Below are 14,037 nucleotides of genomic sequence, written 5' to 3' on the forward strand. Positions count from 1 at the left end.
CAGTAGAGTAAGCACCATTTACAATAATCTCCATCAGAGGCCAGGTTGCTTCATTCGTAATTTATCGACCAGACCAGGCCAAGCAGGCAGGCAGGAATATCGTCGTAGGCAAGCATGTTATCTCTCGTAACTTGATATATTGTTCCCAATATTTTAAATATATTTACGTGTATCAATAACTCCTCGAAAGAATATCTTATTCACGAACACATATGCATGTCGTATGTTTTGTTCAAGCTTCCTCGGGTTTGAATAGACATTTCGTGACATGCATTACTGTTTTTTTTTTCTGCCAGCATGTTTAGAATCTTCAATTCACCACTGAGCGCAGCAAATAATAGGTATCAGTGGTAGCATGATTTGTCGAAGGATTTCACATGGATGAAATACGGATGATTAATTCATCATAGATTAATTAAAATCATCATTGAGTTTATAAAACTTTACTTTCTTTAGTCGAATAATTGAAAATGTATGTTTTCATTTCTGTTATCCTATCTCGACTCCTGGAAAGAATACTCAAGTTACGATGACACTCATGCTTGTTCCTCGTTAAAAAAAAAAAAAAATACTCAGGAGACGAATGAAAAAAAAAACTATGATCACTGAATCCGTTGTCTAGCCCTCGACAGTTGGATGTAGAAGAAGAGAAGTGAATACAACGGCGTTTGCGTTGTCCTCGCTGTTGTTTTCCTTTTTGTACATATCTTCATCCTTCAAACGTGACTTCGCTGTGCCAATAAATACTCGAGTTGTAGGTAGAGCAGCTGTTGCACCAAACTCTGCAGAGGGGCCTGACCTTGTCCTTGACCTTGACCTTGCTGAATCGGCTGCGTCAAACCCCCACCAGTAGGCTGAGCAGATGGCGACAACGTCGTACCTGGCCCAGACTCGGAGAGCAACGGGTGTTGCTGCACCTGAGCCAGTCTCGAAGCTTCCATTTCCACGGCAGGAGAATGCAGAGATGGGGGAGGAAGAGGTGGAGGGGGTGGGGGAGGAGGGGGAGGAGGAGGAGGAGGCGGTGGAGGCGGTGGAGGATGATGGTTGCTCTCAGGGATCGCCGAAAGGTTTTGAGAAGGATGCGGAGGTATCGGAGGGAGAACACCGACGTGTGACAGACGATGATGAGATGGACCTAGGTAGGAAGGAGAGATGTGAAGGTTCTCGCCCCGCTAGGGAGCCATGTTCTTGGGCCTGCGCCCCCGTCGCCCCCTGGTGGGGGGGCGCGGGGACTCCTGGCCTCACTGACTCACAGCGGGGCTTTTTTTGTCTTGCTGTTGCTGGTTGGCATCCTGCGAACCCTGAACTCCAGCTCCGCCGCCACCCTGGGACCCTTGAACTCCCTGGAAGAAAATCAACAGTTTTCTCCGTTTAACTGATATGCCATTTCAGTGCCGAAGAACATTAGAAATGGATAAAAAAATACCGGATTTTTCAATCACTTTGAACGTTCTAACGATGAACCTTTCTCAAATTATTCATATATCAGATCGTTTCATTCGAGCTCATAATCATTGGTGCAAATAACATTGCTGTAGATTTTTCAAACGGTTTCTTCTCTTTTCGTGACTTTCAATTTAGACTTTGAGGCCCATTCGTCGTTAATCAAGTTTTCAATCACGGTACGTAAACCAGACGAATAACTTTTGTCTAATTTATCAGGAGTTTGAAAATTTCCTGGCATTCGGAACCGCCGCAATATCAAACTTCATGACATTCTAGTTACCTGATTTCCTGGACCACCTTGTGGCGGGCCTGGACCGCGATCTGGAGGCCAAGAATTTCCGGCATTTGGCTCGGAGTGAAATTGGTGAGGATGCGGTGGAGGACCTCCGGACGTATCGTGACTGTGGGGATCTAAGCTATTAGCAGCGTCGTATTGCGTGTTTTCCAATCGTGTGATTAACCGTTCGTCTTCGTCGCCGAATTCACCACCCATCAAAGAGGGTTCACCCACGACCATTACGTCCTGCGAATTGAGTAAAAAAAAAGTTTGTGGTTAGTCAGTGGATGGAATATCGTCCATTGTGAAAGTGAATTTCAAACAATTACGGTTAACCGTGAATTATTGTTTTCCGTACCTGAGACGCCAGTGAAAAATTAGGGCCTGGGGACCTTTTTTTACTAGGTGCTGGTGGCGCGTTATTTCCTGGGCCAGACGCGCTGGCCTTTCGCTTTCTTCTCTTATTCGCCGGCCTCTGTGACTCTGTAAATAATACCTGTTTAGTACATCACTCACTTGTATTAGCTACGGGAAAAATAAGCAGTTACTAATACAATATCACTACCTAGCTGTGGACCTTTATTTCAATCAAAGGTCTCTGATATATGCTTGTTAGTTACAGGCACACATGCAGCGACAAATAGATACTTCACGTTTTATACGCCACACAATTTTACCGATAATATATGTATATTTATATACACAAGTGCGCATTTCTAATATCGCGGTCATGCCGTATCGTATCCAAGGTTCCAAGATCTCATTCTCTATGCTAAACGAATTTTTTTTTTTTTTTTTTCAAGTTTTCTTTTATTCAAATGATTGATACAATTGAATGAATTTTCAGGTACAAGTACCAAGACTTTTCGCCGATAAACCGATGTTGCAAAACTGTAGTATTCGGTATGGAAAAAAGTCTCATCGTACGCACTAGTCTCGACAAAATAAAAAAAAAATATCCGCTTTCAAGATGTACACAGTTGGTAAGCGTTTCTCAGACCGGCAATATTGACAATAACGTTTGATAAACAACAGAGAATGTCGCTAATAGATATTAGAGTAGGAGTAATGAAAAATGAAAAAGTGAAACGGGAAGAGAATGGCTCTTGAGACCGAGTATTTTCGAGTTACAGGTATAACAATTTATGCACGCGAAAAGAAACATATACGCAATGTACTCGTATATTAGACTAATTGTAAACAAATGATGGTTCACAGTTTGCAAAATTGTAGTAGTATATGGCCCAGCGGCCAGCTGTTCTCATGTAAAGCATCTGTCCGTCTACCTCTCTTACCCGGCGGGGCAACCATCCTCTGCCACTTCTGGAATAAAGTTGTCTTCAGACAGTCGCGAGGCGATAACGCGTAAGCTTTGTGCCTTGACATCAGTTCCTGCATCGGTTCAAGTATGACGCATAACTGTGAAAAAGAGAAAAAAAAAAAAAAAAGAACGATCAAATGAAGAATCAACGATAAAACCATAAGTAGATAAGAGTTTTATTGGAATTTCGAAAAGGTGACGTTTACAGGTCATTCTCTGATTTATCCATTCCCGTAAAACGGGCGATCGGAACGATGCTCAGATACTTACCCTTAAATAATTGAGGGTAGAATTCGTGATGCCTTGTCTCGTGATATTTTTGCTCAACTGTTCAAGCATCGTGGGATCCTGTTGCGCGGTGTGCATACTGACCACAGATCGGGGAACTAGCTCTCGATGTGTTCTCACCGACATGTGCCACGACTTTATCCTCATCAGGTCGTCGAATGTGAATTCCAATATTAGCCTACCCTCTGTACAGACCTGGAATACGTACATTTCAAATTGCATTTCATCCTACGACAGAAAGAGAAAATCAGTGTTTATTCTATTCAATCAAGACAACGAAGTTCAGCACCCTCCGAATTTATCCATTGCCCGATAATTATCAACTGGGAAACGTAACATTTTAGAACATCGATGTTAATTTTTTTCTTCTTCTTTTTTTTTCAATTCAAACATTTCAATTGTCTTTGCTAAACAGTAACAAGGGCGAATAATAAACGTACAGCGAAGACAATAAGTACATATACCAATGATATTACATACGATTAAATATACAATACACAAGTAAATTGCACACCTTAGTGAACATAGGTTTCCCGTGATGGGTGACCATGACACAGTGATCACAGTCCAGTGTTATACTAGTGTTGTGAAACGATTCCTTCGGGTGTTTCATATTATAATAAAGCTCCGTAACACCGCCCTCAAATATCGAACGGAAGTACCTCGGTATTAACGTCCTTCCTATCGCTGTAAAAAAAAATTAGAAAAACGTTAGTTAAAATATCAAGAATATTGTGAATTGAATTCGTCAAAATGCGATGTCTAGAATTTTCGTCAAGAAAAACTACTCCGGGCTGCTATCGAGCGATTCACTAGCGATGATTTTTCAATTTCATGCACATATACTAGTAATTTACGAGAAATGTCTCAACTCCTCAAACGAAGGTTGTTCATTTTACAACTTACTATATCTCTTAGGTCCATCTTCTAAACAAAACGTCAGCGTGAGCGTCGCGTCGTCTTCAAAAAACTCAGTCGCAAACGCGTCCCACCAAAGGTTGTCGCTTTCCTGAAAAATAAAAGAAGAAAAAACGCAACGTTATAAAAGAGACGTAAGGATTGTCTTATAGATTCTTTTGGGTGTTTTCACCTAAATCACACAAGTGTCTGGTAATAAAATTCTATCGACACACATGTACGATACATAGAAGGAGAAGGGAGAGTTTCACCGAAGTAAAACGGCAAAAGTTGGGAGGGTAAAGTGAGCCGCGTAGATCACTTCCAACTCGGTCCTGAATAACGCATGAGTGACCTACACGAATGTGCAGTCTCGATCGAAATTATGATTGGAATACAACGAAACTCGGCGACATTCGAACCTTTAAGGGTGGTTTTCGCCGTTTCTTACGATTATTGCTCTCTTCTCTCTGCTTCGAGAAGAATAAAAATCAAACGATTCCTCGTTGAGCAAGCGGGTAATTTTTTGCAAGTTCTTGTAAATTTCTCTTCAACGAAGAGACGAATATACATCGCCAAACTCCAATTACCTATTGAACACGGTTACCTATTTCTTACACATAGTATTGGTTATACAATAATTTATCGGCGAAAGATCGCGGCTACTGCCGCTGGTAGGAATCAAAGGGCAAAGGTGCAAAGGTCGAGAATTGCCGCTTTATATGTTAACGGAAGCTTATATATTATAAAAGAAAAAAAAAAATACCAACAAGAAGAAAAAGAAAAACAAATCAAAAACAAACGACCGTCTGTAACGTGGTTAATAATTAACCAAAGTGAGTAACATACATATTAATGCCGTAAATAAATGTGTATACGTTTTCGAAGAAACTGTAATGGATGAGTATAATAAAAAGTATGTAATGCGTTGGAATAAAAATAACATCGATCAAAACGTCAGGCTGGTTATCGTCGTCTCGGGAACTGAATATAGCATAATTTCACGTCTTACATACATACGCGTGTGTTGGGCAAAAATAACTTATAAAAAAAAAAATAAAAAAAAGATTTATATCGAGTAACGCGTACCTGTCAACGTTTCTTCCCTTCGCGGTACTTTAAAAAAAAAAAAAAAAAAAATTCCCACCGCACGTCGCGCGGTAATAGTACAAGTAATCGATTGCATATTCGATCACAACCAACACCGAGTACCTACCAGACTTTGAAAATGTACACGTCGCGAAGCGTATTAGGGGTACGGATACGAAGGTACGTAGTTAGGCGATGTGAAGTTGTAGGTAGGTAGGTAGGTACGAAGGCAGCAGCACGGCACACGGCTGGGTCGCTTGCTCGCGAGAAATAACTTTCCGCGAAGTAGCTAGCCGCCTGGGTATATTGCGAAACTCTGGTAACAATCGCCGCCGCCTAGCACAACGACTACGACGACTAGTTTCTTGCGGCATGGTAGCGCCTCTCGATGCTTTGCCCCGGCAGAGCTGACATCAGATTTTACTCTACTTTCACGTATTGAGTGATCGCGATAAAATTCTCCTCCTACTCCCCCACCTTTTTCGCACTTGACATGCCTTACAACTACGATCGCTCGCTACAATATTATACCTATAGATCGTATACGTGCGTAGATGCTTAAGCCGCCACCGCACTGTCCTAAATATCCTCCCCGCCTTCTTACACCGCTCCAAAAATTACGTTCGCACAGGTATATTGTATATTAATATTATATTCACCGCCGTTCTCGATGTTACACGCACTCCGTACGTTATGAATTATTAACCGAACCGGATCTTTCTACAGGAGATGTAAGACTCCTTCATTTTCTCTCGCTTTATATACGCGTACGTATATAACGTATATTATAAGCTAGTCGTCTCCCTTGGCTCGGAATCGCCGGGGGAGGAAAGAAAAAATTCACAGCCGGAAGTTATACATATTTCTGTATCACGTTATAATACCTAATTATATATTAACATTGTCACGACTTTTGCAAAGAATTTTTTAACCGATTAAAGCGGAGTTGAGGTGCAACGTTCAGAAAAAAAAAAAAAAAAAAAATTTTTTTTATTTCTATTTTCTTCACCCTCATTTTCATCGACTCGACGCAAGAATACTAATTCTGAATCGTAATACCGGATGTCGCTTAATAGCGCAACGTTCTCGTGAGAAATGGAACTTGGGAAAATTGAAGCTCAGAAAATCAATTGTCATTTTATTTGTCGCTACATACTTAGAAATCGGGTAATAGATTATGCACCGTTTGAATTGTTCCCGACAAGCATCGATCTTCGGTATTATTGTGACAGAATACCGATACTATAAACGAACAACTGCTTTTGCAACAGCGGTGAAAGATTTTCATACAATGACTACAAACAACAACTCGGAGAATATTCTTACGACTATAAGAATTAGCTGTGCGATAAGTCGAAAATTTCGGCAGCCTTCGGGCAATTAGCCGTAATAGGATGAACGTGTGTGTTAATGCAATATACGTATAACGATAAACAATTTTAGAAGTGAATATATACGCGATACGCATTATAAACGGCAAGAACCCTGTGTGTGTTTGTACATACATACATACATACATACATACATACATCCATATATATATATGTAGACATAACGTACAAGTGATATGGTTATAATCTGTAACTCGGTTGGAGATATGCACGGATTACGTCATTGATAACGCTGATAAAATGGCGGTATTTTAATCCCGATAAATCGCCAAGTCCCGCAAAATCCATCAGCCCATAATTTACGCGAAACGATCGGTAAATATAAACAAATACGATGCATTGGAATAAGGCACAATTAATTATATATATATATATGTATATACATACTCACGCATACATATGTGTGTGTGTGTATATATACGTGAGTTTGAGTTGTGTGCAGACATTATCCTCTAGCTTCAATATTTCGCGACTGGCAAAAAATTTCGTCGAGATATAAAGGAACGGTATATAAAGAACGTTGAATATCGATGATAAGGAATCCGACGACGTTGCAAACGCGATTACACTCGTATATACGTGTATATATATATATATATATATATATATATATATATACGCATATATAGATAATAGACACATTAAGAGAGAAAAGAGAAGGAGCAAAAAAGAAAAAAATTTCGCTCGCCGATAAGCAGCGTAGAAAAGACTTGACCGTTACAAGCGTTAACGGATAGCGTAAAATACTGAAACTGTTGAAAACTTGACCGAGCCTTCGGCGGTAATAAATCTTTTGCCTGGTGAGGTTTGCACCGACGAAACGTTTCTGCTCGCGTACCGAGTACAGTGTTATAAATAATCACGCAAAGTCGGGTATATTAATGCGATATTATTAATTAAATAAAATCGAATTGAGTAAAAAATTTTGTCGCTGTCTGTAGCGGGTGGTTGGAAAATTTTTCCCCAAGACTGTACCACCCCACTGTTGTTAGGGGGAGACTAGGGGTGGTATATGATCATGTACATACCATGCCGGATAACTATTGTCGGCGCGGTCCGCCTCTGGTTTTCCCTTTTAAAAATCACTCCTAATTCTCGCCTTTATAATTAGATTTAGAAAAATATATGTAAATAACGGGAAAATTCGTGGCCGTCGACCCACCATTTTTTCAAAATTTATCATCGCCCGTTCGGCCGATATTGAAATACGAAAATCCGCCTCTTGCCCCAAGAACACGGACAGAACTCTCCCGGTTCACCCGAGTATATACAGCCCAGGGGCGGCTGCGAGGAGGATCGGGGGAGGGGGGGAGGTAGGACGGGGGGTACAATATGGGTTATCGAGGGGGCCCCCACCCCCGGGGGAGGGCAGGGGTCCTCATTTTATTACCCGGTATCCCGCGAGGGTTCTCAACTTTCTAAAAACTTTTACAGAATATCAGTGCCAAACATCGTCTCCCTTTATCTCTCGTTCTATTATTTATTATGCCTGCGGATCTTCGTATTCCGTGCGTACAAGTTTCAACTGCAGGTTCCAAGCGCCTACGGGCTTTGGAACAATGCAGCAACGTGTCTCGCACGTGAGCAATGTCAATAATAATGGACAATAAAAACGCGACGGGTTGGAATTTTGCAACCAAACGTCATAATTTATGCCCTATACGTGCACACGCGGTTAAATCTTGCTGCGGGCACGTATGCGTGTTACGTTGCGCAGCCTTTGATTTTCACCGAAAACTGCAACAAACCCGGTCTTGACCGTGGTTAAGAAATTGTAAAAATATTATACGTATATTGTACAATCGTTCCTTAATTTCCCTTAGGAATTGCGAATTGTTTGACAGACAGCTGATGGGAAATTGCGGTAAAATGCGGAGTTCTCGCCTCTCCCCGAACAGCGAAACGTAAACTGTGTAATATTTGGTGACGAGTATCGTTGAAAACGAATGAAATAAAAAAATAAAAGATTGAGAAAATTGATCGTTAACAGAGAAAAATAAATTGGAAAATATTTAATACGATATCCGTGTAAACAATTCTTTTCGGTATAATGTAAGATTTTCGATTCGTATATAGGAGGGGGAAACATTGAAAGGTATCGATACGCAAGATCATTGTCGAGATCATAAATCTATTGAAAGAGACGTAATTTTTTACAATCTGGAATTTTTGAACAATTATTATCCCTCCCTCGTAGAATCTCGTTTGCACAGAGACGTACGAAAGAAATGTAGAAAATAAATCGATTACCGTACAAGTATCACCGGACAATTTTTGATCGATAAAATTCATCGCTAAAACACCTGCGAACACTAACAACAAAAAATACTCAAATACTCAACTCAGGTTGAATTAGCGAAATACAATTAATCGATTGTCAACGATATGTACAAATCATCACTGTGTCGAGAATATCAGTCAATTTCAATCGCACGATTAATTACTACCATAGAACAACTTTTTCAAAATAAACGTGTAGACGAGTAATTTCTACCAAAATTATTATCAATCACCGCAGAATGATACTAAGCGAGGTTAAAATCATCGTCTAATTAAGCATCGCAGTGGATATATTTCAAGACCGGTTGAACGAATAACAGTTACGCGTTATCGGATAGCAAGATTTGCATTGAAATGCATTATGGGTATCGACGGAAACGAGATGAGTAGGTAAATAAATGTGAAAATAAAACGAGAATGGTAAAAATGAAAATTAGCAGGGAATCGAGTAACGAACGAGCGACCGAATGAACAAATAGAGAAGGAAATAATAAAAGATAAAAAAAAAAGAAAAAAAAGAACAACCACCGTCATATATAATACGTGTATACGTATCCGTATAAACGCGGAATTCGTATACCTACACACGTACTATATGTTATACATATATATATACATCTATATATATCTATATATACACACACACACACACATATATATATATATATATATATATATATACACACGCAGTACCGTTCCTATACCTTTGCTGTTCGTCTGCGCAAACGTGGAATTATATTTCCAGGCTGATTTTTCAAGTACGCCCCAGCTAGGGATCGATACAGCGAGAGAGAGCAGATTCACGATGCCGGAGCGAAATGAAATTCATTTTATTTTTCATTTTTTCCATCCCTTGTCATTTTACCTCTTCTTCAACTCCGCGACGATATAATAACTCGGTCGACAAGAGTTAAAAAAGATATTTAAAGTAGCCTCGCCTTAACAAACGTCGATTTTTTCGTTTTTTTCCTGCATTCTCCTCGCAATCGTTGCAAATTTGTCATATAATAATCGTGATAATACTGTGCGAATGCTGAATTTGCCGAACCATCGTTGAGTATTTTTTCTTTCCTCTTCTGGGCGAACAAAATAAAAAAGGACTAACCAATATTTACATATATATATATATATTGGGGGGGGGGGGTAAAAGAAAAGGTCCGAAAGAAAATTCTTCCGCAAGGTATAACGAAAGAAATTGGGACAAGCAGCTGTTCCTGTCGGCGCTCTTCGTTATGAACTAGATTTCAAATTCTATGTACATGTACCTTGGAGGTGTGCGATGTACGTACATACGCATGTGTATGCGGCATAGCCGAGCTGGAGACGCCCGAGAAAGGGAACAATTCGAAATCGCCGTGAAAGTTTGGAGAAAGCATCCATCGAGACTAAGTTCTGCTCGGTCGCGCGTTCTCATTCGCAAGTTTCGCGGTTCGCATTAATTCTTCTAGTTCTTCTCTTCTCCACCATTTTCCACATCTCGCGTTCTTTTCATTCGTTTCTTCGTCGTCTTATTCTCCCTCCGGTTATCCCTTCTAAATCATTTCTCGCTTGATACTTCGAGATATATTTCCAAATACCGCGACAAATTTTTTATCGTTGTTATTGTTCGTAAAATTTTTCAACCCCGATCCAAAATCGTTATTGTAACGTGTAACGAGATTCTATAATCCATACAGTATATCATTACAAACACGTATACGTGGGGCAGTCCATATCATTTCGACCTGGGTCTGACCCTTGACCTCTCGGACGGAGTCCGCGATTTTTTATATGATTAATCTCACTTTGAAAGGACACACGATTTTTCAGTATTTTTTTCAGATTTTTAAATCGTGTCGATCAATAAAACAGTTGTAAAAAATTGTAGAAAATTCAAATCGAGTTGAAAAGAAAAAAAAAAACAAAAAAAAAACGAGTCCCTTTCAAAGTGAGAATAATCGTGTAAAAAATTTTCAACCCCATCCGAGAGGTCAAGGGTCAGACCCAGGTCAAAACGGTATGAATTGGCCCATATACACGTATGTTTCTGTGCTAAGATGCGGAGAGCCGAAAGGAAGAGGAGAAGAGAAGGCGAAGGAAGAAGAAGCTCGTCGATGGCGAAGAGAGGGATTCGCGTTGACATGACGGGATCCGGAAGCCGGTTCTGTACACTTACAGGTGGAAGTCGCCTGGAGGATCTCTTAGTTCGTCGATATACATTGGATAACGAGAAAACAAAATTTTCGCAAAAAGTACGTGAAAAAGAAAAGAAAATCGGTTCACGAGAAGAAGGAGGGATCGTAGACGATTTATTCATATTCATCGTAGCTGTGAAAATTTGTAGAAACGGTCAACCATCAAAATAAAATATATTAAAATAAGCCACTTTAGATTTAGTAAATTTTTCTAATCATTTCTATTTCATCAGATCACCGTAATATATTTTTGACTGATGATAAATTTTTAAAAATATATAAAAAAAAAAAAAAAAACATTATCAAATACACGTGTAAAGTATAGATCGATATTCTAGAATGGAAAAAAGAAAAGAATACCAAATTCGGAATCTGCAATATATTTTTTGTATAATATACAGAAATAATGTATGAATAATGAAAACTCGAAACGGTTGCTGCAGCTGTACAAAGTATTGACAATAATCGTTAAGCCGTCATATTATATATTTCAATATTCAAACACGTTTTCGTTCATAGCACTTTATCATCCATATTCATAATTTCTTAGCTGTACGTACGGTAGTGTCCAACAGTTTTCTTTTTTTTTCTTTTTTTTTTTTTTTTTCAATGTACCGTTACACACGGATTATATGTACATATATGCGTACGCGTATACATATAATTTACGTAGGTGTATTTCACGAGTACACAGTACGATTGTATGAAAAGTCAGAATCTAAAACTCTCATCGTTTATAATAATAACAAGGTTACAGCGCGCTGCTGGGTAAACTGTTACCTTGTAATTTTGCCAAAAAATCGAAAACGCGATTTATTGTCATCGTTTCATCCGTGCAAGTGAACAAGTGATAGAAACAAATACCTAGTAAATTTTGTCGGTTGAATGGGTTTTTTTTTTTTTTTTTTTGTTTGGATTTTTTTTTCAACTTTTCAAAGGAAAATAAAAATAGGGGATAATAAATTGGTATGACGAAAGAAGGAAATGTGCAAAGACTTTAAATGCATACTACGATTTTTATCGAGACCCGCAGTGTCGAGACGGTGATAACCCTTGAGCAAGGATACGTGGAACGATGGGATGGGATGGTTAAGGATAATTTGCCTGGACACCGTCAAAGTGTCCTGCACGCCATTGCAGAGAGCATGGGAGGTGGTGGTGGTGGTGGTGGTGGTTCAAGCGTTCCAAGATTAATGAGCCAAGAAGCAAATTAGTCCCGCGTTTACGTCGAAATATACGCACGAGCCAGCCGGCAATTATACGTGTAATATACTGAAATATGCGTGTTCAAGTTTCTAAGGACGCGTGTAAGATTTGGAAATTCGCTGCAAGAATCGGACGATACACGATTAAAATTATTATTTTTTTTTTTTTTAAATTTATAATATAAAAGTGTAACGCGACACGATGTCGATAATAAAAATGACTCTAATTTAGAATTTTTATATCATTAGTGAATAGTTGGGGTACATAGGAATAAAGGTAAAAAATATATAAAGAATTACATCATCCGTCGCAGCGTAATTTATCGAAAGGTACGATACCTATAATATACTTAATCATCGATCTCTCCGCGTGATTGTTTTTCCGATAACCTTCTAGTCGGATAATAACGTCAAAAACACGTCGAAAAAATTGAGAACGCAATCAGCTGACATATTTACGTTACAATTCATATAATTCAGGGTCACAATTATCTTTTAGGATAAAAATCGGCTCATTTTTTTCTAAAACCAATATGTATAAAATCTTATACGCGTGTAACGGCAGAGTTGAAAAAAAAAAATCCAAACATCGAATCAACGATCGATTATTACGTAGATTCAACAAATTATCACGCCGAATCTGTGATCTAACGACGATGACAAAGAGTACGTGACAAAAAAGAAAAAAAGAACTCGTACAAAAATAGGGATAGAGATGAGAAATGAAGTAACTATTCGATTAACACGTGAGCTGTATTTTTCACATTTTCGAGATTTCGTAACCATGGAATAAAACGAAGAAAAAAAAAACCCAAATTATTAATTACAAATACCAAACAGTCGTTAATTGTGCTGGTGAATTTTCTTGTACAATTTAAAAAAATATTTCTAACGCGTTATACTTTCTTCTTCAATTTCTCAATATACAATAAACTACAAAGAAAATAAATTAAAGGCAAAGAAAATGAAATTTATCTCACTGTCAGCATCTCTCTTTCTCTTTTCTTTTTTCCTCTTCAATAAGAGTTACGCGTGTACGCATGCATCGTCGGGGCATACCTATGTATTACTAGATATATACGCATAGACAAACGGCTAATCGCGATTCACTCCACACCCCGAACGGCGATGATGACCCTGATCGAAATTCAAGTATACCTCCTCCCTCCACCCGTAATGCAATACCGTTGACGATACAACGCATGCCTTCGATACAACGTACGTACGTACACGGTACACGTGACGATATGAAATCAGGCGATTACGTAAGGAATAACACGACATAGGGAAAAATATTTCCATACATGTGTATTACAATTGAAGAAACGTCGCCGAAACGAGGAAAGAAAAAAATTATCATCGTCTAGATTCGCGGATTATTTTCTTTCTCTTTCTCTCTACCTTCTCACCGCAAAATTACATTGTACGTGCGTGCAATGCGTGCAACGTGTAGTTATTATTAACACGCGTGATGAACGGATCACGTTAATTATCGACGAAACTTAAATACATATATGTATATATATACTAGGACATATGATTTGGATATTTGCCTTCGTTGCGGGAATATTGATAAATTCTGAATGTCAAACGGTACTGAAACAGTGATTTCGATCGTATAATTATTGAGTCAGGAAACGGGAGAGAAAAGAAAAAAGAGAGAAGATAG

General features: G+C 38.9%; 1 protein-coding gene across 1 annotated transcript in view; it reads right to left on the bottom strand.

Annotated features, from left to right (window-relative positions):
* Nucleotides 1–1,241: 1,241 nt before the first annotated feature.
* Nucleotides 1,242–14,037, bottom strand: part of LOC107220665 (LIM domain-binding protein 2) — a 106,017-nt gene continuing 93,221 nt past the window's right edge. Inside the window, exons 5-11 of the mRNA XM_046744084.1 lie at nt 4,239–4,341; nt 3,847–4,019; nt 3,315–3,560; nt 3,010–3,142; nt 2,082–2,206; nt 1,727–1,969; nt 1,242–1,343 (exon numbers count right to left, since the gene is read on the bottom strand). Of these exons, the coding sequence (XP_046600040.1) occupies nt 1,242–1,343; nt 1,727–1,969; nt 2,082–2,206; nt 3,010–3,142; nt 3,315–3,560; nt 3,847–4,019; nt 4,239–4,341 (1,125 nt within the window). The remainder of the gene's footprint in view (nt 1,344–1,726; nt 1,970–2,081; nt 2,207–3,009; nt 3,143–3,314; nt 3,561–3,846; nt 4,020–4,238; nt 4,342–14,037) is intronic.

This window comes from Neodiprion lecontei, chromosome 6 (genome assembly GCF_021901455.1).
Source record: "Neodiprion lecontei isolate iyNeoLeco1 chromosome 6, iyNeoLeco1.1, whole genome shotgun sequence".
NCBI classification, from domain to species: domain Eukaryota; kingdom Metazoa; phylum Arthropoda; class Insecta; order Hymenoptera; family Diprionidae; genus Neodiprion; species Neodiprion lecontei.